The sequence below is a fragment of the Lynx canadensis genome, chromosome A1 (assembly GCF_007474595.2).
Source record: "Lynx canadensis isolate LIC74 chromosome A1, mLynCan4.pri.v2, whole genome shotgun sequence".
In the NCBI taxonomy this organism is placed as follows: Eukaryota; Metazoa; Chordata; class Mammalia; order Carnivora; family Felidae; genus Lynx; species Lynx canadensis.
In genome coordinates this window covers 94,639,327-94,663,631 of record NC_044303.2, presented here as the reverse complement: position 1 = coordinate 94,663,631, position 24,305 = coordinate 94,639,327, and the positions used below count along the sequence as shown (strand labels likewise).

At 42.7% G+C, this 24,305-nt stretch overlaps 1 protein-coding gene across 2 annotated transcripts in view; it reads right to left on the bottom strand.

Moving 5' to 3' along the window:
• LVRN (laeverin) overlaps positions 1 to 24,305 on the bottom strand; it is a 73,748-nt gene that overhangs the window by 32,681 nt on the left and 16,762 nt on the right. For both annotated transcript variants that reach the window (XR_003969081.1, XM_030316892.1), the window contains exons 2-6: positions 20,877 to 21,019; positions 18,877 to 19,016; positions 14,250 to 14,376; positions 7,324 to 7,478; positions 5,233 to 5,346 (exon numbers count right to left, since the gene is read on the bottom strand). Coding sequence is in view for 1 of the 2 variants with exons in the window: in XM_030316892.1 (XP_030172752.1) it covers positions 5,233 to 5,346; positions 7,324 to 7,478; positions 14,250 to 14,376; positions 18,877 to 19,016; positions 20,877 to 21,019 (679 nt within the window). In the remaining variant the exon portion in view is untranslated. The remainder of the gene's footprint in view (positions 1 to 5,232; positions 5,347 to 7,323; positions 7,479 to 14,249; positions 14,377 to 18,876; positions 19,017 to 20,876; positions 21,020 to 24,305) is intronic.

Sequence of the window (24,305 nt, the reverse complement as noted above, 5' to 3'; positions counted from 1 at the left end):
CCCATTGTTAAGTCAATGAATGAACCATAACTGACTTCATCATTTTCCTGTTAGTTAGGCATTGAAGTTGCTTCCAGCTTTCTGTTGTTATGAACAATGTTTTAACAACACCTTTATACATAGACTTTTCCAGATTTTGTGAACTCCACCCTTGCCCCCTGAATGGATTATCTCTTCTGCCTGCCTGGTGTAAGATCTTATATCATCTTCTAGGTGTCATTATAATCATACAAGTTAACTGTGATGAATGGGGCAAACACCTCTTCCTCAATATCCTTGAGGTCGATTCTCCTCTGGGCCTCCCATAAATTAATGCTTGTTCCAGCCTGTTCCAGTCTGCTGGAGGAAAACGCTTCACAAAAAGTGATGTTAGACTTTTAGAAATTCGTTATCTAGCCACTACATACAGTGACTGGAGACAGGGAGTCTGTATACTCACCATTACTTTCTTCCCGTAGCTGTGAGATTATAGAGAAAAAGATCTACTCCTATTAAATCTATTTTTATCCTAAGAAACACAACAGTATTTATTACAATCAATTTGCATGGACTATCACTGTGGTTAAAAGCACAGGTTTTGGGGGCACCTGGATAGCTCAGTCGGTTAAGCATCCAACTCTTGATTTCAGCTCAGGTCATGATCTCATGGTTGGTGGGTTCGAGCCCTGAGTCGGGCTCTGTGCTGGCAGCACAGAGTTTCTTGGGATTCTCTCTCCCCGCCCCTCTCTCTTTGCCCCTTCCCATTCATTCTCTCTCTGTGTCTCTCAAAATACATAAATAAACTGAAAAAAAGAAAAAAAGAAAAACAGAATTTGGAATTGAGCTGCCTGAGTGTGAATCCTACCTTACCCTCTTTGGAACTGTGTTACTCATAAAAGGCAACCAACTTTATCTCTCTGAAACTCTGGTTTCTCCATCTAGAAATGGAGGGAAGAAAACTGTCCTCATGGGATTATTATCAGGACTAAATCAATTTACATAAAGTTCGTAGCACAGTGCCTGGCAAACAGAACATGCTCAGTGAGGGTTACTCACTCACAATTACTTATCAAAATTGTCACAATTATGATTTCTGTAGAGTTCGCTGAGGACTGAGTCAGATAATGGATACGTCGCTCTATAAACGGTAGTTGTCACGATGCTGCCTCGTAGATCCTCAATAATTTGTTGTGTGACTGCATGAAACTTACTTTACCAATGAGGAACTAAAGCTTAGAAGTGGGCAGCTTACAATGATTGTAAAAACAGAGTTAAGACGTGACTGTCTGCAAGGCTCCTATGTTCCTTTCCCTCCGCCAAGTCTGTTGCTTCCTTAAGCCAGAGAAAGAGAGACAGAAAAGTCAGTGGGTGGCAGCATCTGAGCTGGGGCTTCAGGGACCAAGAAACCAACTGGTGCCTGATGTTTTCTGAATCTGGGACCATGACCCATTCATAACATGTTTTAATGACTTTCAGCTGAAATGAGACCAAGAAAGAAAAAAACGGGAATCTGATTCGGCATATGGTTCTGTGATTCTCTTCCCCAATGTCAATGTAATGACCAGATTAAAAGGAAGCCAAAGTTCTTGATCTCTCAAAGATCACTGAAATAAGGCTTTAAGCTTTTAAAACACAAAGCTCACAGGAGATTCCTCAAGCGCCAGGATCTCACGCTCTTTTGCCCAGAGTTATATTCAGTCAGCTTCACAAACACTGAGAAATGTAGATTCAGAAAAGAGGTATTAAGAAAGCAAAGCTTATGGGGCGCCTGGGTGGCTCAGTTGGTTGAGTGTCTGACTTCAGCTCAGGTCATGGTCTCACAGCTCTTGAGTTCGAGCCCTGCGATCAGGCTCTGTGCTGACAGCTCGGAGCCTAGAGCTTGCTTCAGAGTCTGTTTCCCTCTCTCTCTGTCCCTCCCCCATTCATGCTCACTCTCTCCTTCAAAAATAAGTAAACATTCAAAAATTTTTCTGAGGCACCTGGGTGGCTCAGTTGGTTTAGTGCCTGACTTTGGCTCAGGTCATGATCTCGCAGTTTGTTGGTTCAGGCCCCGTGTCGGGCTCTGTGCTGACAGCTTGCTCAGAGCCTGGAGCCTGCTCCGGATTCTGTCTCCCTTTCTCTCTGTCCCTCCCCACTCACACTCTGTCTCTGTCTCTCTCAAAAATAAATAAACATTAAAAAAAATTTTTTAAGTATAAAACAAATTTTTTTAAGCAACGATTAAAACAAGTAACTAAATGCCACAAAAAGAGGCTAATCTTATATTTGCTTCAAAAACACCAGTAATATATTTTCATCAAATTTTCCCAGATATGATAATACATTAGCCATTTCAATTGCATTACGGGGTAATTGATCGATGGCAATGATATATTCCATTCAGCTAAGAAAATAAAGGATGAATCTAATTGTTTCGCAGGAATGGAACTTCTTTTCTTACTGAATCCAAGCAGGGTTAATTTGGGATACAACCAAATGCTTTCATAAACAGTTATGGATGACATAAACCATGCATATTCTAGCTTCTCAAAGAGAGATATAAACAATTTTGTAGGTATAGAGTATATTGAAAGGACTTTTGAAGACAACTGATGTTTACATATATAAAGTTTATCTAAATGGAAAGAGTCATATAATGAACTCTCACACACACACACACACACACACACACATCCCATTAGCTCTTAGAGGACAAGAACAGTCCTGTGAATTTTCTCTGCAGAGCACAGTGGGGTGAAGGCATGGGCTCGGAGTTAGAGAAACTTGGGACCGAACCTCATCTCTGACACCTAGTAGCCATGAGACCTTGAACAACTTACTTAATGCTCCTAAGCCACTTTCCTCTACCGGAAAATGGACAAAATGACAACTAGACTCCTATGATCGTTTTGAGAACTTAGTAAGATGAGGCATGTATGAAACTCACACTACCTGGGACGTAAGTCCTAAGCACTTGGTGTATAGGAAAGGCAGTATTATTTCCATTATTATTGTCATCACCTTCGTCATCAGACTGGACCCAGACAACTGAGTTATAATCACACTTCTGTCTCAATCATGCAAATGACTTGGGCAAGTCACTTGACCATCCAGTACTTAGTTTCCTTATCTACGTAATGATGTCCAACCCAGGGGAAGGAGGGCAGGGGTACCTCAGGGCAGCTGGACTGCGGGGTGGTGGGCAATTTATAGGAAGTCCACAAAACATACGGTGGGTTGCATGGAACCAGGGTATTGCGGGGTGCCTGGGCGGCTCAGTCAGTTGGGCATCCGACTCTTGATTTCGTCTCGGGTCATTGTCTCACGGTTCGTGGGATGGAACCCCGCGTTGGGCTCTGTGCTGATGGCGTGGAGCCTGCTTGGGATTCTCTCTCTCCATCTCCGCCTGCCCCTCCCCATGCTCACTCTCTCCCTCTCAAAATAAATAAATAAACTTAAAAAAAAAAAGAGACTGCTACATCAGTGCTTCCCACAAACTGAATTCATGAATAGGTTAAAAAAAAGGGGGGGGTTAAATAAAGTTTCCATGGGGCCAAGTTAGGTTTGCCAATGTTTTATTCTGCCAAATTATCAGCAAAAAACCCAGAATATCATCTACCTACCGTCTCCATCCTCTCATTAAAAAAAGAGAAATTTTATTGCCAATGTAATAGGAAAAACATAAGCTTAGAATCTCCTTCTAAGTGAGTACATTTAGCCTGTAATAATGACCTGGCCAGTGGAGATTAATCAGCCTTTCAAATATCAGTATACTGAGTGAGGATGGGGAAAGAAGGAAAGAGTCCAAGAACCAAGCTTGGAAACACTGGGGGGAAGGGATGAGGGACAGGCCAGCAAAGAGCAGCGGGATAAGCAACCCTGAGCATCTGAAAGGTAAAGGCAGGGGTGCCTGGGTGGCTCGGTTGGTTGAGCAGCGGACTTTGGCTCAGGTCATGATCTTATGGGTTCATGAGTTTGAGCCCCACGTCACGTTTGCTGCTGTCCCCATAGAGCCCCGTTGGGATCCTCTGTCCCCCTCTCTCTTTGCTCCTCCCCTCCCCCCCCACTCACGCACTCTCTCTCAAAAGTAAATAAACATTTTAAAAAATGAAAAGAAAGAAACAAAGGTAAAGGAAGGCAGGGACAGAGGGGAAGCAAGGACCCCAGGCTGCTATAAAAAAATGAGGGACATGGCAAAGGATGATATTACATCTAAACATTTAAAGATCAAAGCCAAGTAAAATCAATTCAGCTTTATCATGACATTCTAAAAGCAGTACCTAATTAATCTACCTAAACGACCAGAAGTACAACTTATAGTTGAAATCACCAGATTTGCATATTCATGAAGTTATATTTTCATACTACTATTCATTGAAAATGGCAAAATACTATCAACTATAACATATATGCTATCAGCAACATAGCTGATATATAATTTAATAATATAACATATTATAAATATAACATTACATATTATATATTATATATATTATATTTTATAAATACCATAAAATGTTATCCATACTATTCCATATGCTATCAGCAACATAGCTGATATATAATTTCACAATAATATAATATTATAAATATTGTAACATTACATATTATATATTACATATATATTTTATAAATACTATAAAGTATTATATTATCCATATTATTCTATTTTATTTAATGATATTACTTACCATTAAAGTCAGAGACTACTAATTACAGTGGCTTTAGAATTTAGTCTAGGTAGGAATAAGTGAAAATGACCTAAAATCTGACATTAGGGGAATAAAATATGTATATATCTCATAAGGTGACATAATAAAATATTAGGCAACCCTTAAACATCCTGTTTTCACTGAAGGTTGATGGGGGTGGGAGGGAGGGGAAAGTGGGTGATGGGCATTGAGGAGGGCACCTGTTGGGATGAGCACTGGGTGCTGTATGGAAACCAATTTGACAATAAATTTCATATTAAAAAAAATTCCTGTTTTCAAAAATGAAATAATGATTTGTGGAAACTCTCTTGATACAATAGGTAGTACAGAAGGCATTACATGTTTCTGTGTAAAAAAAGTAATTCCCACTTTTACGAATATTTATAATGAGTAAAATCCTGGAAAAAGAAATCACGAAAAAGAGAACACTGATCATCTCTGGTATTACAGATAATTTAACATTCCCTATATTTTTCTGTATTTCACACACTCGAAACAATGAAATGCATTACTTTTATAATTAGGAGAAAAAAATATAAGTAAATTTAACAGACACACTTACTCTTCGGAATTTAGGATTGAAGTAGTTAATGACTCCAAATTCAAAATAAGATGCAAAACCTTCTTTGAGCCAGATATCATTCCACCAATTCATGGTAACCAGATTTCCAAACCACTTTTGGAGATGGGAGAAAAAAGAGCTTTCTTAAATTTAACTTAAGTAATATTTACTGTAATTGCATGTTAAATAAATGTAAGGTCAAAGACACAATTAAACTTTATTTGCCTTCAATAATCAAACTTGAAAATAGGACTCCAAAAAGCAGGTTGTTGCTTTAACATGAAGAGATAGCAGTCGTGCATTTCTCTGAAATAATTATTTCACATCCAAATGACTGAAAGCAATTTGTTTTAAAACTGTCAAGTTCAGGGGCGCCTAGATGGCTCAGTCGGTTAAGTGTTCGACTGCGGCTCAGGTCGTGATCTCACGGTTCCCGAGTTCGAGCCCCATGTCAGGCTCTGTGATGACAGCTCAGAGCCTGGAACCTGCCTCAGATTCTGTGTCTTCCTCTCTCTCAGCCACTCCCTCGCTCACGCTCACTCTCTCTCAAAAGTAAATAAACACTAAAAAAAAAAAACTGTCATGTTCAAAGATGAGGTAAGCTAGAGTATCATTTCCTAAACTGTCCACTTCCCCAAAAGTTACATTAAGTTAAATAAAGCAGAAGTTTGGAATGTTCACTTAACACCTACTAATTATAGCATCCTACAAATAGACTACATCAGGATTTTTCTGGAAGCAGTTATTATGTTTCAAGAACATGTTTTGAGCTGTGCCATAGACAAATCACTCATATGTTCTACAAAGTGGTCCAGCTGTAATTATTGTCTATTTGACCTTAACAGAAAGAAAGTGCCAAATGGACGATGCATAGAATCAGGAAAGAAAAACAGAATAATTTCTAAAACCAACTAATCCATACCCTAGTATTTAGTCAAGTTCTTATAACAGCTGTGATATACTAATAGTCATCAGCCTGTCTTCCAAAACAATGTGTCGCTTGAGAATCATAAAAAAATGACGTTTTGGGGGGACTGATCAAAACTTGTCAAGGTTTGTTTTGACTACGCAACAAGGGGTTATTCTATCCTAGTAAATCACTCTTTCCCAAAACTTCTTATAGATCCACATGGCAAGAAGATAACAATTTCATAGCTTAGAGCATTTCTTTCTTGACAAACTGGTATGAATGGAGTCAAGGTCAAAAAGCAGGTGTGAGAACCTCCATTAAACACACAGAAAAGCTTCTAAAATCACGGTGTGAAGACACAGATCTAAAGAAATAACTCCTTGTTTACACTGATTTTGGGTATGCAGCTTGAGGATTGTTAACTACTCATCCCACTGACATTAACATTGCTGACACCCCTTTAACCTCTCTTCAAAAAACAAAACAAAACAAAGTCTATAATGATGTACTGATGAAAGAAATGTGGATATCTTTCAGTGACCTTTTTGAATATCCCTTATTTTAAGATGGAATGAAAACAAATTATCATCCCTCTGGTTGACTTACTTTCCTTGAACAGGGCTCTGTGGAGCAAAGTCTACCTTTGGATATGAATACTTGACCTCTGAATGGCCTGTAAGGTCTCATCTCTATGATCCATCACCAATAGTTCAAATCCACACAAGATCTGATTACACAGATCCTTCCTTCACTGTCCCACTTTTTGAATGATTTTTTAAAATCTGGTGTACCATAGGGGCACCTGGGTGGCTCAGTACGTTAAGCATCCAACTCTTGATTTCAGCTCAGGTCATGATCTCAGGGTTCGTTGGTTCCAGCCCTGCATCTGGCTCTGAGCTGACAGCATGGAGCCTGCTTGGGATTCTCTGTCTCTGTCTCTCTCTGTCTCTCTCTCTCTCTCTGTCTCTCTCTCTCCCTCTCTCTCTCTCTGTCCCTCCCCTGCTTTCTCTCTCTCCCTCCCTCTCAAAATAAATAAACATTAAATGAATGAATGAATGAATTAAAGTAATCTGGTGTACCATACAGTTTTTTGTTTTGTTTTGGTTTAGTTTTTGCTATCCTTGGTAGAGCAGATGGAGAATATCTTCATGTGAAATAAGAAAGAACATTTTACCACATGCCTGATGTCCAATCTCGTGGGAGAGAATGAAGGAGATCACAGCCTTTTTGTCTGTTACTTGATCATTTGGTTGCATCAACAATAATGACTCATCGAATATCAATAGTCCCCAGTTTTCCATTGCACTGTTGTCAAAAGTAGGCAAGGCAATTATATCTAAGTGGATTTAAATGGAGGGAAAAATGAAATCATCTCTTCCAAAAAGTTTGAGATTTCCAGATATAAGTATGTCAAAATGAAATCATAAAATTACTCAAAGAAAATGCAAGTGAGTATTTTTAATCTGAGGGGAGAGAAGACTAATACCGAAGACAGAATCCAGAAAACAAATCGCTTTGATTATCTGAAAATCACATACTTTTGATAAAGAATCTGCACAGAGAACTCTTAAAACATAACTATAAAAAATAAACTTTTCAAACTTGGCAAACAACCCATCTGAAGAGACACTTAATGACATAAGATAGGCAAAAAGGAAATAGGCATATTAAAAGATGCCCAACATCATAGGTCATCAGAAAATTGCAAATTAAAACAACGGGATACTACGACACAACTATTAGGATGGTTTAAATCCAAAACACGCCAACAAATGCTGGAGAAGATACGGACAGCAGGAACTCTCCCTCATTGCTGGTGGGAAGGCAAAATGGCATAGACGCTTTGGAAGACAGTTCGGCGGTTTCTTATAAAACTAAATAAACGCTGACCATATAGTCTAGCAATTGAGCTCCAAAGTTCTTCACCCACGTGAGTTGAAGACTTAAGTCCACAAAAAATAGCAAATGAATGTTTACAGCAGATTTATTGGTAACTGGGAAAAATCAGAAGCAACCAAGATGGATTTCAAAAGGCGAACGTATAAACAAACTTCAGTATATCCGTGCATACCATAGAGCATCATTCAGAAGTAAAAAGAAATGAGCTATCCAACTATGAGAGATCACAGAGGAAATTTACACGCAGATTGCCAAGCAAAAGACGCTAGCTGGGAAAAGCTATACAATGGTACCATTCCAACTACGGCAAAACCTTGGTTTGCGAGCATAATTCATTCCAGAAACACATTGGTAATCCAAAGCACTTGTGTATCCAAGTGAATTTCAGGAACCATTGGCTCAGTAGTGACCATGTGACGTTCAGCATCACGTACTACTCCTATTACAGAACACTGCTCGTTGATCAAGTTAAAATTTATTAGAAATGTTTGCTCATCCTCTGGAACTCTGGAACAAGTTACTCGCAATCCAAGGTTTTACTTACAGAAAAGGTAAAACCAGAGAGACAGGAAAAAGATGTGTGGTTATCAGGACTCTGGGAAGAAGGCGGGGATGCATATGTAGAGCACAGGGGATTTTTATGACCTGTAGGATACTGTAATTTTGGACACGTGTCAATATACATTTGTCAAAACTCATAGAATGTCCAGCACCAAGAGTGAAACCTAATGTAAACTACGGGCTTTAATGATATCATATCAATATTGGTTCATCAATTGTAACAAATGTGCCACCCTAATGGAAGATATTTACAGTAGGATAAACTGGGGGCGGGGGGAGGAGAGGAGGTAAATGGGAAAAACCCTACGCTTTGTGTGTAATTTTCCGATAAACCTGCAACTGCTCTAAAAAATAGTCTAGTTACAATGAAATATTTTAGTTCACCAAAAGACACCATAAACAAATATGAAAGGCAAGCCACAAACTGGGAAAAATATTTGCAGCATATAGCACAAACAACTAGACAATGGTTTTTTTCAATATTAAAAAAAAAACCCTAACAAATTAAAATTAAAAAAAAATGTGAACAGTTCACTAAAGAAACAATTAAAATGGTCAAAAATCTTACTTGAAACATTCAACTTCATTAATTATCAGAAACAAAAATTAAAACAATGATATAACTTAATCTTTCAAAGGTGTGAGAAGATTAATAATTAGTACTGTATTAGTATTAATAATTAGGTAAAGGAGAACTGGCATAATGCCTGTTGATAAGGGTGTGAACTGCTACAATCTTTCCAGGACAATCCAGCAAAATGCTTTATAATTTTTAAAAATGTTCCTATGCTTTGGCTAAGTCATTTAACTTTTGGAATTTACACTAGGGCAAACAGCATGGATATTTGTACACACTCCTTATGTTTTCTTTAGTGTTTTTTTTTAAATTTTTTTTTTAATGTCTATTTCTGAGACAGAGACAGAGCATGAGTGGGGGAGGGGCAGAGAGACAGGAAGACACAGAATCCGAAGCAGGCTCCAGGCTCTGAGCTGTCAGCACAGAGCCCGATCCAGGGCTCGAACTCACAGACCGTGAGATAATGACCTGAGCCGAAGTCAGATGCTCAACCAACTGAGCCACCCAGGCGCCCCTCTTTAGTGTTTCTAAAGTGGCCCAAAATGGGTGGGGGAGGGGAGGTGTAGAATTAGTCCAAATGTTCAACCACAGAGGATTAAATAAGTTATTTTGTCAAATCAATGTGTAAGCATTCTCTGTGTTTAAAATGACAATAGAGGGGCACCTGGGTGGCTCAGTAGGTTAAGTGTCTGACCTCTAGGCTCAGGTCAGGATCTCAGAGTTCCTGAGTTCGAGCCCTACCTTGGGCTCTGTGCTGAGCATGGAGCCTGCTTAAGATTCTCTCTCTCCCTCTCCCTTGGTCCCTCTCCCCTACTCGGGTGCATGTGTGCACACTCTCTCTCTCTCTCTCTCTCTAAAAATAAAATAAAAATGATGATACAAAAGAATAGTTAGTTACCTGGACCATGTTGCTACATACAGTAACAACCTTTTAAAACAAACCAAAAAAAAAAAAAAAGTCAAAGAACAGTCTCAAACTATGGTTCCATTTCCATTAAAAATAAACAAGCAGGGGCACCTTGACGGTTCAGTTGGTTACGCACCCAACTTTGGCTCTTTACTTACAGACCTTGGAATTGGAATTTCATATAACTGTCATGTGTCAACAAAATAGTCTTCTTTTGATTTTTTAAACTCACTTAAAAATGTAAAGACCACTCTTAATTCGTGGGCCGTAGAGAAAAAGGCAGTGGGCCATATTTGATAGTTTGCCAACCCCTAATGGAGAATATTAGTAATAACTCATACTGTGATTCCCCCCCCCCCACCCCAGACCAACATCATCAGCACCACCTGGGAACTTACTAGAAATGGAAATTCTGGGACCAACTGCAGACCTACTGAATCAGAAATTCTTGGGACAGCAGCAACAATCTGTGTTTTAACAAGCCTTTCAGGTGGTTCCAATGCATGCTAAAGTTTGAGAACCGCTGACTTACATCTTTCTTTGGGCTGCCTCTCAACTCACCCTTCAGTGTATTCTTCCAGAAGTTAAATTACTATCGGCAAGTTCATTTTTTTTTTAACTTTAGAAAAAGTGTTTCACTTTCAATGCTATAGAGTTTTTCATTGTGTGAATGAACTGTAATTTATCGATCCATTTGCCTGTCGATGACCATTTTGGTTGCCTTCAGTCTGGGGCTATTATAAGAACTATAGCTATGAACATTCTTGCACTTGTCTTCTGGTACATAAGTGATCAAATTCCTCTTGGAGATCTATTTAGAAATGGAATTATTGGGTTTTAAGATATTCTTTTTTTAATTAAAAAATATTTTTTAACATTTATTTATTTTTGAGACAGAGAGAGAAAGAGTGTGAGCAGGGGAGGCGCAGAGAGAGGGAGACAAAGAATCCAAAGCAGGCTCCAGACACTGAGCTGTCAGCACAGAGCCTGATGCAGAGCTCGAACTCAAAAACCACAAGATCATCACCTGAGCTGAAGTCGGACACTTAACCGACTGAGCCACCCAGGCGCCCCTGGGTCTTAAGGTATTCTAATGATCAACATTGCAAGATGATAAATATGTTTCAAAGGTGTTGTAGCAATTGATACTCCCTTCCATTTTCTAACATTTGGCATTTGTCACATGCCTCCTTTTTGATAAGTGAATAGGTATAAAATGGGGCCTCACCATGGCCTTGGACATTCATTTCTCAGTTACTAATGAGGTTCAATATCTCTTCATAAGTGTATTAGCTACATGTGTTCCTTTTTCTTTATAACATCTATCCAGGTATCTTTTATTTTTTTCTACTGTATTTTCTTATTTATTTGTAGGTGTTCTTTATATATGTAGGCTACTCCCATTACCACTTCTTAACCCTCTTTCTTTTAAGACTTTTACTTAGCCAGTACATTATCCCTTACTTGGTGATCTGTTGCTTTTGTTTCTACATATTGAAAGTATCACCCCAATTCAGCTACTTAAACAGAGAGCCCCAGCCACTTACTTCTTTTGCATTCAAAAAGCACCTAGAGGGGCACCTGGGTGGCTCAGTCAATTAAGCGTCTGACTTCGGCTCAGGTCATGATCTCACACTTTGTGGGTTCGAGCCCCACATCGGGCTCTGTGCTGACAGCTAGAGCCTGGAGCTGCTTCGAATTCTGTGTCTCCCTCTCTCTCTCTGTTCCTCTCCCACTCATGCTCTGTCTCTCTCTCTCTCCTTAAAAATAAATAAAAACATTCCAAAAAAATCTTTAAAAAAAAAAGCACCTAGAAAAGTAATAGGTAACCAGTATTTGCTCCGTAGATTCTCACTGATTATGGTCATTATTTCACTCTGTTTTATGATTTATATTGTACCTGAGTTTCATTGCTACCAAAAATACAAATCGTGTGGATGTGTAGTATATATAGTTTGGACTCTGTTATTTAAAGTTAAAAGCACAGGGGCGCCTGGGTGTCTCAGTCGGTTGGGCGTCCGACTTCGGCTCAGGTCATGATCTCGCGGTCCGTGAGTTCGAGCCCCGCGTCGGGCTCTGTGCTGACAGCTCGGAGCCTGGAGCCTGTTTCAGATTTTGTGTCTCCCTCTCTCTCTGACTTTCCCCCATGCGAGCTCTGTCTCTCTGTGTCTCAAAAATGAATAAATGTTAAAAAAAATTTTTTTAAGTTAAAAGCACAATTAAAACTTAGAAGAGAAGTTGCCATTCTAAAAGTCTATAAATCTTTAAATGTCCACATTTATTCTTAAAAGCATCATGCCACTTCTTCTTTCAAATCTTCTAACAACGTAGAGGTGCCTAGGTGGCTCAGTCGCTTAAGCATCCAACTTGGGCTCAGGTCATGATCTCATGGTTTGTGGATTTGAGCCCCGCGTTGGGCTCCGTGCTGACAGCTCAGAGCCTGGAGCCTGCTTTGGATTCTCTCTCTCTTTCTCTCTCTCTCTCTCCCAAAATAAACATTAAAAAAGAAAAAAAAAGTTACTGTCTACCATTCTAGAAGAAGAAGTCTCAATAGGCTCTGTGTGCACAAAGAAAAAGACAAGCCGGATCCTGAACCCAAGTTACTCTTGATCTAATAAGAGAAACAATTAAGTTGTAGTCAAGTCAAGAGCTCAAATGGAGGGGTGCATAGGATGCTGTGGAAGCGTGAGGAAAAGGGAATCAGGGAAAGCTTCCTGGAGGAGGAGGCACTGGGTTGAGAAACATACAAATTAACAAGCTGGAGAGACTGCATTGCAGGATGTACAAAGTCCATGTGCAAGAGCCTGAGGGAGAGGAGAAGAGGAAGGTAGAGAGGGGACAGAGCGGATGCTGGGCATCCTTCCAACTCGGAGGAGTTGCCAAAAGCCCTGAGAGTTTGGCCAGAGACGCACTGTTGTAAAGACAGGGCACAGGGTTTGGACTTTATCCTCAGGGCAACAGGAAGCCACAGAGAGGTTTTAAAGAGGACAGCAATATGTAATATTACAGTAACACGGTTGTCAGGTTTCGCTGTGGAAAGTTCCCCTGTGCCTCAGTGTTGGAAGACGGGCTCGAGGGGGCCAGCAGGGAAGGGGTGGGGACAATAACGAGGAGACTAATTGGAGGGAGCAGGTGCTTTACGGAACAGGGAATGGAGGGTGACTCTGCACCGCTGTTTATGTAAATAAAGACAAATGGAACTTTTCTTGCCTAGACAAGTGTCACCGTGAGATCCTCCAGTCACAGATGTCTCCAAGCCCAGGCTTCTGATGCCTCCAACTCCCAGAAAGAGAGGTATCACTTCCGGGATCCCTGAATGGGCCAAGCCTGGTTTGCTCCCCGTTCCTCCCCAGCCAGAAGGCTCAAGCTGCCTAGACCCCTGGCTCGCCGGTGCTCAGGAGGCTTGAGCTCCCGGACAATTACTTCCCACCCTCTTCCACCATCAGCCGAGCTGATGGTGAAAAAGGCAGAGCACACTTTTTCCAAGACTTCGCAGAACAGGTCAGAGGAACAAGATACATTGACACGATACCAGAGACCGAGAAAATGCTGGACAGCTTTCTGAGCAGAGGGGCTCAACACAATTTTAAGGGCATACTGTAGAGATCTAGGAGCAACAAAATGTCTCTATATTTCCTCAAGGACTGTATAGGGTTCACACGTGATTCCAAGTTTGTACGACAGAAAGGATCCCCACGTCCTAATCCAATGACTCACAGCTAAAGAATATTAAAAAACAAACAGACATACAAACACTACCTGCCATAAACCACCACCAACCTTATTCATGGGACATGGAGTAACTCACGTAGGCCTGCTAAAAGGATCCAGAACTGTGTTGTCACACACATGCACTAGGAGAGGAAAGGACAGAATGCAGGAGGGAAAGCAGCCTCTGTAGGGGGAGAGGCTGGCATCGAACACCCAGGAGGAATCTAAATGCTGAGAACACCTGCAGGCACTGGGCAGAGTATGGAGAAATAGTCGATAGGCCCCTCTGTGTTTGGGAAGGTGTCAAACACGGATGGGACGCCCGCAGGGCTGCCTCTGACAGCGGCTAAGTGGTAACAATGGGTCCGGGGAGGCTCTTCTGTGTGCCCTTGACCTTAACCCAGGGCCCCAACAATAGGAAACCAATGGCATTGGAACAGAAGATGGCTCACCTGTTTTAGGAAGAGGGTAACTAATATTAAACAAATCTTCCAGAAAAGAGAAGATAGGACCTGTGATGTTCAAAGCAAAGGCTGCGTTTCCATTTGCGATGGCATCTTTCCGGGCCCAGATGCGTATCTAAATCAAAAACAATTAAGCAGTGATTAGGGAAAGCGGTAATGAACTTTGGAAAGAGGCAGCCTGCATGGGCCAATTTTCTGATGCTCTCGAGTCAAAGACTTACCTTTCCAGAAGAAGCTACACGACAAAATGTTGACAGTTGACGAATCCTGAACAGCATGGAGGTTAAGGGTGCTGACCCCGTGCAGTCAAAAATCTGCATATAACTGTAACTTGTGACTCCCCAAAAACCTAACTGCTAACAGCCTACTGTTGACGGGAAGCCTTTACCGATAACGTAAACAGTAGATTAATGCATATTTTATATATGTATCATATATTGTAAACTTACAATAAAGTAAGGTAGTAAAAAGAAAAAGCAAATGTTATTTTAAAAAAATCATAAGGAAGTTGGGGTGCCTGGGTGGCTCAGTTGGTTAAGCATCCAGCTTCGGCTAAGGTCATGATCTCACAGTTCATGAGTTCAAGGCCCATGTTGGGCTCTGTGCTGACAACTCGGAGCCCGGAGCCTGATTCGGATTCTGTGTGTGTCTTTCTCTCTGCCCCTCCCCCGCTTGCGCTCTGTCAAAAATAAATAAGTGCTAAAAAAAAATTTTTTTTTAAATCTGTGTGTACATGGACCCACTCAGTTCAAATTTGTGTTCTTCAAGGTCAGCTGTAAATGTGTACATGCTCTGGAGAAAGTCCAGAAGGCTAGTCACTAACTAAGATGTGAGCTGTGATTCTCTGGAAAGGGTGTTATTTAGTCGTGTTTTGTTTTGTTTTGTTTTGTTTTTCACAATAACATGTGTAACTTTTGGAATTCAGAAATAATCTCTGGGATGGTATCTACCCCTACAGAAAATGTAGACTCTATCTTAGAGTAAGAGGGTATCTCAGACCCTTGCTTCCCTTTTTAGGACATGTTTCCAATGTTCCAAAACAGAACTGTGCAGTTAGCAGGGCTCACACATATGGTACATTATAAAACACACCTGAGTTGTGCAAATTTAAAACGGTTTGTTAATGTTTTCAATGCTAAGATCATTAACAGTGTGATCTTGTTTTCAAAGTTTTTCAATAAGGTTAATTCCCCTAATTTAAAGAAGTGCATCACAAGTCTTATGATTTTACAGTTGTTGAACAAGGGAATTCTATTCTGTTTATGACCCCTTCCTCTGTAGCAGGTAAAGAGAAAGCCTTGCCACGTTTTGTTAGGTTTAATGTAACTGTGTTGTTGTTTGGGGACTCGGGAATTTATTTGCGTGACTCGGTGGCTAATTTGCTCTTGTTATACCGTTCATTATTATTTTAATATGAAATCACTTTCTATCCCACAGCACCACCATCGGAGCACTTTTTAATGGAGTCGCTAACATTCATGCTGCAGAACGTGTGTGAAATTCAGTAACCTTGTTACAAAAGTTAGCAATGAGGGCGTGAGGGCAATTGTCCTGACGTGAACACAGTCGCTTTGAGAAAGGGTTCTCTGCAAAACATTAGAGAGAATGCTAGGAAAATGAGAAGCAGAGCGACGATATTTGCAGATGGCTGCAGCCCAAGAACACATCCACCTTAACTTCACTTTTATTTCTGCTGGAAAACTTGTCTTGAATTATGTGAACATTGCATTACGTGAGGTCTTCAGGAATGTTCCCCTTTCACAAAATGCAACCACCTGTTTTTGAGGCCTCCTACCTCGTTCTCCTCGGCCTCCCCCATGCTGCAGAGGCCTCCTTATCTCGGAAGGAGGCCCCAGGATTCAGCCCTGCCCCTGTGCTACACCTACCCACCTTCCCCCCGCCCCCCTCATTTCTAACTCCAGAGGCAAGGGGAAGATTGCTGAACCAAAGCCTAAGCTACCGAGTGGAAAGAATAGTCCCCACTCCCCACATTCAAGATGTGTGCATTTCCACTGTAACCTATGGGAAAATAATCAAGCCTTTGTATATTTAACTCAACGTTTCCAAAGCCCCTCTCATAAACTACCATTTTATAAGCCAAAGGGGAGGCAAAGGATGGAGATTTCAAGTGTGTGGGAAGGGGCAGGGAGCCCCCAGCAGGGCCACCAGGAACACAAAATAGTGAGGAACACTTTGGAGATGCGGCCACAAAGTTCTTCCAACACCACGGCTAGTCCACCAGTGTATTCTTGTGGTTCTCCATGAGCACAGTAGACCTTACCGCCTGAGAGAGGAGTACCTTTACACATGCCTGTGCGTGCTAAGCTCTGTTCAAAGTATGTGATTTTCAGGTGGCTCAGTCTGTTGGGCGTCTGACTTCAGCTCAGGTCATGATCTCACGGTTCATGGGTTCAAGCCCTGCGTGGGGCTGTGTGCTGACAGCTCAGAGCCTGGAGCCTGCTTCAGATTCTGTGTTTCCCTCTCTCTCTGTCCCTCCCCCACTCATCCTCCTCTCTCTCTCTGTCTCTCTGTCTCTCTCAAAAATAAATAAACTTAATATTTACAATATACATATATATATGATTTCCATCCTTAGTTACGTTTCCACGTTTATCTTGATGTCAACAAGGATTAACCGCATTTTCAATTTTACTAAATTTTTATCTCTTACTTAATAAGCAACTCTTCATATACTCTGGACACTATTCCAAGAGTACATTCTGGCTCCCCTGTAGACTATGGTGGACTCCTTCCCTTTGCAGAGCTGAGCCATCGCCAAATGCAGCATTCCGCTGATAAATTCATCCCAAATTTCAATTTTCTGGCTAAGCACATGACCTTCTCAGGCATGTTCCATTTCCTCTCTGCTTCCAACAGCAGCTGGTTTTCTTTTCAGGGCTGTCCTTCACCAAGAAACAGACCTGTCCCTTTTGTGAGACGTGGTTGCAGTATGGCAGCATTGAGATGGGCAAGCCACTTGAGATGTGGATACTGACACACCACCTCGGGTCGCTCGTGAGCTCCGGGGCTCGGCTCCTTCATGCCAGGCACAAAGCACGCGCTTCTAAATAGTGCCCAAGGGGGCTCCTGGGTGGCTCCGTTGGCTAGGCGTCCGACTTTGGCTCAGGTCATGATCTCACAGTTTGTGAGTTCGAGCCCCGTGTCGGGCTCTGTGCTGACAGCTCAGAGCCTGGAGCCTGTTTCGGATTCTGTGTCTCTGTCTCTCTCTACTCCTCCCCTGCTCACACTGTCTGTCCCTCCCTCTCTCTCTCTCTCAAAAATAAATAAACATTAAGAAAGATTAAAACACTAAATCGTGCCCAAAATTTCTGGCTGTGCTTGACGTGGCCTGTGTTCCATCTGTGGATATCAAGGATCTACCAGTGATTCTTCAGGCTGGAGCCAACAGTTGAGGAAGAGAAGCTGTGGTCTCCGTCTAACACGGTGTTATTAATGCATCCTCCAGAGGAGCAGCTCTGGGTGATTCTCCCCCTGGCGACAGACTTGGCTCATGCACAGCTTTGTTATCTCCACAAGTCAGTGGGACAAGCCTGGAAGATCTGGGGCGGGCCCAGGAGAGAGTCTCAGATGGGACTGTGGGGGCCTGATTTTCCTCAGCTCTGTGGAGTCCATCTGGCAAGCAAGATCCCGGCCTACGGAATCGGCCTTCCCTCCACACTGCAGAAGAGGCAGTGAACCAGCATGTAAAGCACTTGTCACAGCAGCCCTGACATTTTCCTAAAGAATTATTATTTTTTGAAGTTTATTTATTTATTTATGTTGAAAGGGGGGGCAGAGAGAGGCGGTGGGGGGGGGGAGAGACAGAGACAGAGACAGAGACAGAGACAGAGAGAGAGAGAGAGAGAGAGAGAGAGAGAGGAGATCCCAAGCAGGCTCCACGCTGCCAGCACGGAGCCCAGCGTGGGGCTCGAACACGCGAACCATGAGATGGCGACCTGGGCTGAGATCAAGAGTCAGACGTGCACCCGACTGAGTCACCCAGGCGCCCCATTCTGAGAGGATTATTATGTGATGAGGCTGTAACTGGGTGAAAACTGGTATTTCAGGACAGAGCGCCCACTTTGTACAACTGTGGGGAGGTGCCAGGTGTCTCAGAGTTGAGGAATCGGAATCCAGCGGGGCTCCTTCTCGATGGGGCGATACCTACCTACAGGCATCCGTCCTGCAGGCACTCCGTCTGCCATTACAGTTGTTCCCAGCTGGTGTCCCTTCTGGTCGGTTGGTGCCCAGACTGCTGGACACTTGGATTATCACCCCCGCTTCATGAATGGCATCGGCTACACAACAGGTAAACCTGAGCTTCGAGGTGCTAGTTTGGCAGCTCCCCTGTCTTCTGAAAGGTGCCAACAGCCCGGGAAGAGGGGGCCCAGAACCTACCTTGAGTGCAGCCTTTCCACAGAGCCAAAAGGGAGAATGGTGGCGTCCCATCTGCAAAGCCACCCTAAGGGTTTCAACGGGGCTTGGAAAAAGTCAGAGGGGCCACCAGGAGGTGACGATGGGAAATGTAGGCACAACCCCTGGATGCAGAGAGAATGGATGAACCACCTGTGGCCAGTATGAAGGCACCCTTACCTGCAGAATCTTCCTCACTCACCTCTTGGCCCCTTTCAGTTCTGCTGACGTGGTCATAGTCACATATGGCCAACGCGACTAAATAAGTTGGCATGTGGGGAGTGGTGGAAAAGGTGGTAACGGTCCACACGCTTCCATTCACGTCTCTTTTTTCAGACTGACCTACGGAAATTGGTTTTAGTCCAAATCACTGTTAAACCTAAGCAGTAATAGCTACCTTTGAAACAATGTGTGGAGTCGACTGTCACCCATAGTCTAGCAGTGTGGATTTCTGCACCCCTAAGCCTGTCAAAACCATATTAAGTGAAATAAGTCAGGGAAAGACAAACACCATACAATTTCACTGACATGTGAAATTTAAAAGGCAAAACACATGAACAACAACAACAAAAAAGCACAGACTCAGGAATACAGAGAATAAAATGGTGGTTGCCAATGGGGAGGGGGCTAGGGAGATGAGCAAAATGGGTAAAGGAGATTAAGAGCTACAAACTTCTAGGTTATAAAACCAATTCCATGGGGAAAGAATGTACAGCATAGAGAAGTCGGTCATTAACAGTCCTAACTTTAGGGGCGCCTGGGTGGCTCAGTCGGTTGAGCGTCCGACTTGGGCTCAGGTCATGATCTCGCGGTCTGTGAGTTCAAGCCTGGCGTCGGGCTCTGTGCTGACAGCTCAGAGCCTGGAGCCTGCTTTAGATTCTGTGTCTCCCCCCCACCCCTCCCCTGAATGTGTGTTTCTCTCTCTCTCTCTCTCTCTCAAAAATAAATAAAGATTAAAAAAATAAAACTCCTAACTTTGTATGGTGAGCATTGCATAATATTACATAATTGTTGAATCACTATGGTATACACCTGCAACCAATGTAATCTTGTATGTCAACTGTACTTCAATTAAAAACAAACAAACAATGGGCACCTGGGTGGCTCAGTAGGTTAAGCATCTGACTCTTGATTTCATCTCAAGTCACAATCTCATGGTTAGTGAGATCGAGCACTACATCTGGCTCTGCGCTGATCGGGTGGAGCCAGCTTGGGATTCTCTTCTCTCTCTCTCTGCCCTTGCCCCACTTGTGCTGTCTCTCTCTCTCTCTCTCTCTCAAAATAAATAAATAGACATTTAAAAACAAACCACGTTAGGAAGGTCTAAGGACAGCATCTTTGCTCCGAATAAGTATTTTGAATAACACGGTCTTGACTGAGGACCTAATCCATGGGCACCTCAAGTGACGCCCACCACCCATCTCTCATCTTTTCCATCTACTTCTACTGTTTCATTGACCAGGCCACCTCTCATGATGCTTAATCTACAGCCTATGACAGGTCATGGAAGGATAATTTTGCCATTGCTAGGTTTCAGCGAGATCTTCAGTAGAGGCAAGCTGGGCCTTCAAAGCCGAGGGCAGGTATTTGATGTGAATCAGGCTGGCAAACATTAACAGGGCAGTGGTGGGGACCATGGCAAGTCTGGGGGGGAGGCGTCTGCAGGGGACAGTCTCTCATGAGCTGTAACTATTGCTGTCACAAAGGAGCTGCAGGCCCTGCGTTGTTAGATCTTCTAAGTTTACAAGGGAGTAAAAATCTTGATGTTTATGAGAAATCTCTGGATTTTTAAAAGTTCAATCAGAAGGAAAAAAAAAATCACGCGAGCCAAATGAAACACATCTGTGTACCAGATTCAGCCTAAGTCCTCGAGCTTATCACTAACGATCAATGTTGAAGCCCAAACTAGTGGGCAGACAGGCTACCAAAGTAGAACAAAATGGCGTCCCCAGATTCCTGTGCAAAAAGAATCAGGACTTGCCATCTCTAAAATGTGGGTGCTGATACGTACCCCATGTGACTGCTCTCCCTAATTATAATACGCTACCAACACACAGCCTAGAAAAGCCATTGCTATAAAAGCTATTAAAGAGTTAAATACATATGTATGTGCGAGTATACACATATATCTGTAGGTCCATATATATGCACACTATTGTAATTAACATATTCACACATATCATGACAGGAAATCTTACTTACCTAGCTTTGGCATATTGGAAAGGGCCCCATAGCTTGGATGATGAATAATTGTAATATTAAAGGTTGCCTTTAGAGCTGGCTCATCAAAACAAGGAAAAACGCTCCTGGCAAATGTTGGCTCCATCTGAGATGCTAACAGGGCCCTGTAACACATTTAGGGGGGAAAAAAACCCTATTTATTTTTATTTCAGGTTAGTGGACACACACACAAAAATATTGAGGGATGATGGCTTGTAATTATATTCAGGAAGGAGCTAGAACATTTCCCCTCATCTTCCGCACTGCCTTCCAGTTAAAACACACACGCTCCCAAGGCTCACCGCACCTTGCAATTCTTGTAAGACCTAAAATACAAAAGACCTATTTAATTTTCAACCACAAAATACTATTTACTTCATTACATCATATGCCTTTAAAACCTTCTGCAAACAAAATAGGAACAAATATAGCAAATATGCAATGGCAGGCTTTTGAGAACCAAGTATTTTTTTAAACTAGGATTTCTTTTTGGGAAACGGACTATTCCTTTCATCTTCCACCAACGTGTAAGCAGTGTCTGTTGAAGAATGCATTTTTTTAAACATTTTCTTAAAGTTTATTTATTTATTTTAAGAGAGAGAAAGCTCGAATTGGGGAAGGGCAGAGAGAGAGAGAGAGAGAGAGAGAGAGAGAGAGAAGGAGAGAGAATCCCAGGCAGGCTCCACGCTGTGAGTGCAGAGCCTGATGTGGGGCTCAAATTCACGAACCGTGAGATCATGACCTGAGCTGAAGTCAGATGCTTAAGTGACTGAGCCACCCAGGCACCCCAAGAATGTCCACATTTTTATCTTTTTCTCACCTGTTCTTCCGGGTTGAAAACTTAGAAAATGTTTTATTTTGCACCCTCTTGGGGGTAAACAATACAGGTGCGTGTCAAGTGCAAAAGACAATTTTTGTTTCCAGGTGGGTAGATTTATCAAATCCCTTCTGCTCCTTCCCCCCATCTCCACGGAAAATTTTTTAAAAAGTGGCATTATCTCACAGCGCACTGGTGATTTATGGGGAATAGTTTAGGGTCAAGAGTGTCCTGAGCAAATGAGGAGATGGTCAGGTTCATTCTGTGTCAATGGGGCCTAAGTCTGACAGGACATGGGGCCTAGCTAACAACTCTCCTCAGAATAAACCTGTGGAATCACTAAGACTCAGTCACCTGGGGTAGGGGTGGGATTTGGGGTGGGGGGATTCTTGGGCAGCTCATTCAGTTAAGCATCTGCCTTTGGCTTAGGTCATGATCTCACAGTGCACTAGTTCGAGACCCACATTGGGCTCTCTGCTGTCAGCATGGAGCCCTCTTCAGATCCTCTGTCCCCCTCTCTCCCTGCCCCTCCCCTCCTAGCTCACTCTCTCTCTCTCTTTCTGAAAGACAGACAGACAGACTTAGAGACTTGGGAACCTGTTTTGGGAGGACAACTGTGGATGCTAATTCTTTTTTTTCTCCTAAGACCCTGAGACTTAGTGTCCCTGATGCATTTGCTCTTACTTCAGGCCCAGCTCTTAGATAAGTAACAGGGGAATTCAACGGGTGCCACAAGAGAGTATGGTCCCTCCGTCACCACCACCCACCTCTGGGATCCCTCCTCTACCACGATAAGGCCTCTACTCACATGAAAATTCACAGGCAACGATCAGCACGTTCAAAAGCCAGCCACAGTCAGCTAACTGGATGTGTTCATCACCTCACCGTGACAAAAGTGTAATTTTCAACAAGCCTTCCCTACTTGCAGCTTCCCACTGTACGTTGCTCTTGCTTGCATAGACTGGAAGGTGGCCTGTGAACTCTCATACCAGCCACTTTGTCTGCAGGACTCTGTTCCATCTCCTGCTAGCTGAGTAATCCTGGACAGGTCCCACATTCCTGCCGAGCCTCGGTTTCCCCATCCAGAAAGCAATGGCACTACCAACCTTTTATTGCTGTTTGAGCTTTCACATTATTAGTAGCTGAATGTATCAACAAACCACCTCTGAATTCTGCTATATTCCTTGCAACCTCACAAACTGCTCTCCACGTAGATGAACTATAGAATTCAAGGAGACGGGGCGCCTGGGTGGCTCAGTCGGTTAAGCGTCTGACTTCAGCTCAGGTTATGATCTTGTGGTTCATGAATTCGGGCTCCCCATGGGGCTCTGTGCTGACAGCTCAGAGCCTGGAGCCTGCTTCAGATTCTGTGTTTCCCTCTCTCTCTGCCCTTCTCTCACTTGAGCTCGCTCTCAAAAATAAACATTAAAAAAATTTTAATATTAATTAATTTATTTTGAGAGAGAGAGAGAGAGAGAGAGAGAGTGAGCATGAGTGGTGTAGGGTCAGAGAGAGAGAATCCACGCTGTCAGTGCAGAGCCTGATACGGTGCTTGATCTCACGAACCATGAGATCATGACCTGAGCAGAAACCAAGAGCTGGGACACCTAACAAACTAAGCTACCGAGGTGCCCCCCAAAATGGATTCTAACAGGGATAAAGACATCCAACAGAATTGAAAAAGGAGCCCCTGAGGTGACCATGACTGAGTCATCTAGGGTTGGGAGAAACAGCCCCCTTGGAAGTTCATGCCTGGCCTCCATGAGGCCTGTGAGCCCCCTGGAATTGTAGGTCATTTTGTACTAATGGTAATAAATTAGCCTGAAAAAGTATAATGTAGAGTGAAAAAGCACAGCCAATTTTATAAAACGTGCTTATCCATCTGGAAAGCCACCACATGCCTATTGTTTTTGTAATAGAAACTATAAAACATAAAGCTTGGTAACATCTCCACTACCATGACCTCACAAAGCATAGGCCTCTCAAGGAATCTACAAGGTCAGGAGAGAAAATCAGACTCTTCAAGGAAGTGGGAAAGTTTTAACCTTCTCAAAGGGGGCTACAGGTTCAAAGAGGCTAAGCGACATCAGCGCAGAGAGTCACCACTTGAAGCAAATAGCAAGCAAGTGCCTTCCTATTCCATGATTCAGGCCTCTTGAGAGGTGAAATAGAAGAAACTCTTGGATTTTACTCAACTATTTCCCTCCCTGGTTTTATACAAACAAACAAAAAGGGAAAAAAGTCCCTACAACACACAGCCCTTCTGGCTCACAGTCCTAACTACAAAGGTCAGGGCCAGCCAGAAACACACACGATCTGGTTATGCCACATCTGGGAACTCAACACTGGTATTTATTTCCCTTCTCTCTCTCTCTCTCTCTCTCTCTCTCTCTGCTTTGGATTCAAGCAACCCTGTAAAGATATCTTGACCTCAGAAAATAGAACCATCCACCCTCTGTTCCCTTCAAACCTCGCCGAAACATGCTATTATGGTGCCTGACAAGTCTGGGTTTAGAGCGGTCAGTTGGTGAGGGAGTTAATTTGGGACAATTTGTCCCGTAGCGGCTCAGTGTTGCAAAGCCACTCTCCTGCCC